The 1,962-nt window shown below is 38.1% G+C and overlaps 1 protein-coding gene across 1 annotated transcript; it reads left to right on the forward strand.

Annotated features, from left to right (window-relative positions):
- LOC118738338 (piggyBac transposable element-derived protein 3-like) lies at positions 1-1,190 on the forward strand (the record flags this gene model as incomplete). The annotated part of the gene is given in 1 exon segment (XM_036469262.1): positions 1-1,190. A coding segment is annotated over 1 exon segment (1,190 nt), but the record flags the coding sequence as incomplete, so codon positions are not given.
- Positions 1,191-1,962: the final 772 nt, after the last annotated feature.

Consider the following 1,962-nt stretch of genomic DNA (forward strand, 5'->3'; position numbering starts at 1 on the left):
CATTCCACGTTGTCTTCGAAAATGATATCACAGAGTCGCAGAAAAAAGCTAACGTATATTGGAGAGTTCAGCCAGTTATTGATGCAGTAAGAAGAGCTTGTCTCAGTATTCCAAGGAAGGAGCACGGCCGGTATTCAATTGACGAACAAATGATTCCATTTACCGGTCGTTGTCCAGCGAGACAAAGCCTGCCAAACAAACCAAGGGGTATCGGTCTGAAAAATGAAGTGCTCACAACATCAGAAGGGATGGTGCTGGATTTCGAAATATATCAAGGCAAAACCACGCCACTTACAGAAGAAGACCTTGGAGTCGGACCAGCATTTGTTTTGCGACTTGTACAAACACTTCCTAAAGGTTCCAAAGTGTTTTTTGACAGATATTTCACAACCCTACCCCTTTTAGATCGACTTTTGGCAAAGGGAATATTCGGCACTGGAACGATTATGAAAAATAGAGTAAAATGTATCACTATGACTGAGGAAAGAAAAATGAAAAGAGGAGATATGGAGGAATTCTGTAGTCCTGATGATAAACATGTTATCGTACAATGGAAGGATTCTAAATCTGTATTATTAGCGTCTTCTGCATTTGGATGTGGTCCAGTTACGGATGTTAAAAGATGGTGCAAAAAAGAAAAGAAATTTATGCAATTTGCATGCCCAAGCGTTGTCAGAGAGTATAATAAATCGATGGGTGGTGTCGATATTTGCGATCAACTAATGGAAGCATATCGTACTTTTTTTAAAACGAGAAAATGGCCACTAAAAGTAACCATTCACTTTATTGATTTGGCTTGTTGTAACGCATGGATGGAGTACCGCGAAGACTGTCGTAAAGCTCAAACTCCTTTGAAAGATACACTTGACCTGTTAGCTTTTCGGCTTTCTGTAGCCGAAGCACTCGTTTGCATCGAAAAAAAAAAAAACGTTGAATGGTTCTCTGGATCGGATACGGATGAGGAAGAAGTTTTGCCGCCAAAGAGACGCCGTCCTGCAGAGCATCCTTGTAACGAAAAGCGTCAAGATGGATTGCATCATTGGCCAGCTGAAGAGGACATAAAATCCGCAAAAATGTGTCGGCGTAAAGGTTGCTCATCGCGTACACGCACGAGATGTGAAAAATGTAATGTTTTCTTATGTTTATCCAAGAATAAAAATTGTTTCAAAGAATATCATACTGACAAATAAATATTTTTTGGTAAAAATCAACGTTTAAATAATCTCGTGTTTTTTTACAAGATAGGCCCACATGCATCAATTGTGCGAGTCCTTAAAAACTTGGAAGGACATAAGATTAACTGTACTAAGAAGTGATTTCGGTTTTAGGGTCATAAAAACATGAACATAACTAAAAATTTAAAAAATTGCACAAGTAGTTTAGCCATGGGTCTGAAAGGGATATAGAGTATAGGGTGGTAATGTGTTAAAGTTTTAAAGTTTTTAAACGTAAAATTACAGCTAATACCTTTTTAAGCGTTTTGTAATTTAACCAAAACTCATTAGCATCAATTTGGTTGTCAAACACACTACATCGGATCTTTTGCCAGATTTACCAGAATTTTCCACCAGGTAGCTTCTGACAAAGAGATGACCTTACTTACTCTCTTATTTGTCCTCTCAGTTGCCAGAAAACCAAGTACGATTTCCGGTAAAATCTGGAAATTCTGGTAAAAAATGGTAATTTCGGACTCATGCGGGTTCACAACTAAATAATATTGGGAATACTTTTGAGGTGTTTGAAGAGGGTTGCGACCTGTTTGAAACTAAATTTATTTATAATAATCACATTTTGGCCTAGACACTTTTGCTAAGTTTTTGCCGAGCTTCTCCTCCGATTTGTAGCGTGCGCCTTTGCTGTCACACAAATGGGAGGGACCTACAAACTTACGCCGACGCCGAACGGCGATACAATTTTTATGATGAGCTATTTTTTGATTAAAGACACTAAGATTTTTAAAAT

Source organism: Rhagoletis pomonella, unplaced genomic scaffold (assembly GCF_013731165.1).
Source record: "Rhagoletis pomonella isolate Grant_MI unplaced genomic scaffold, Rhpom_1.0 Rhpom_scaffold_00004, whole genome shotgun sequence".
NCBI classification, from domain to species: domain Eukaryota; kingdom Metazoa; phylum Arthropoda; class Insecta; order Diptera; family Tephritidae; genus Rhagoletis; species Rhagoletis pomonella.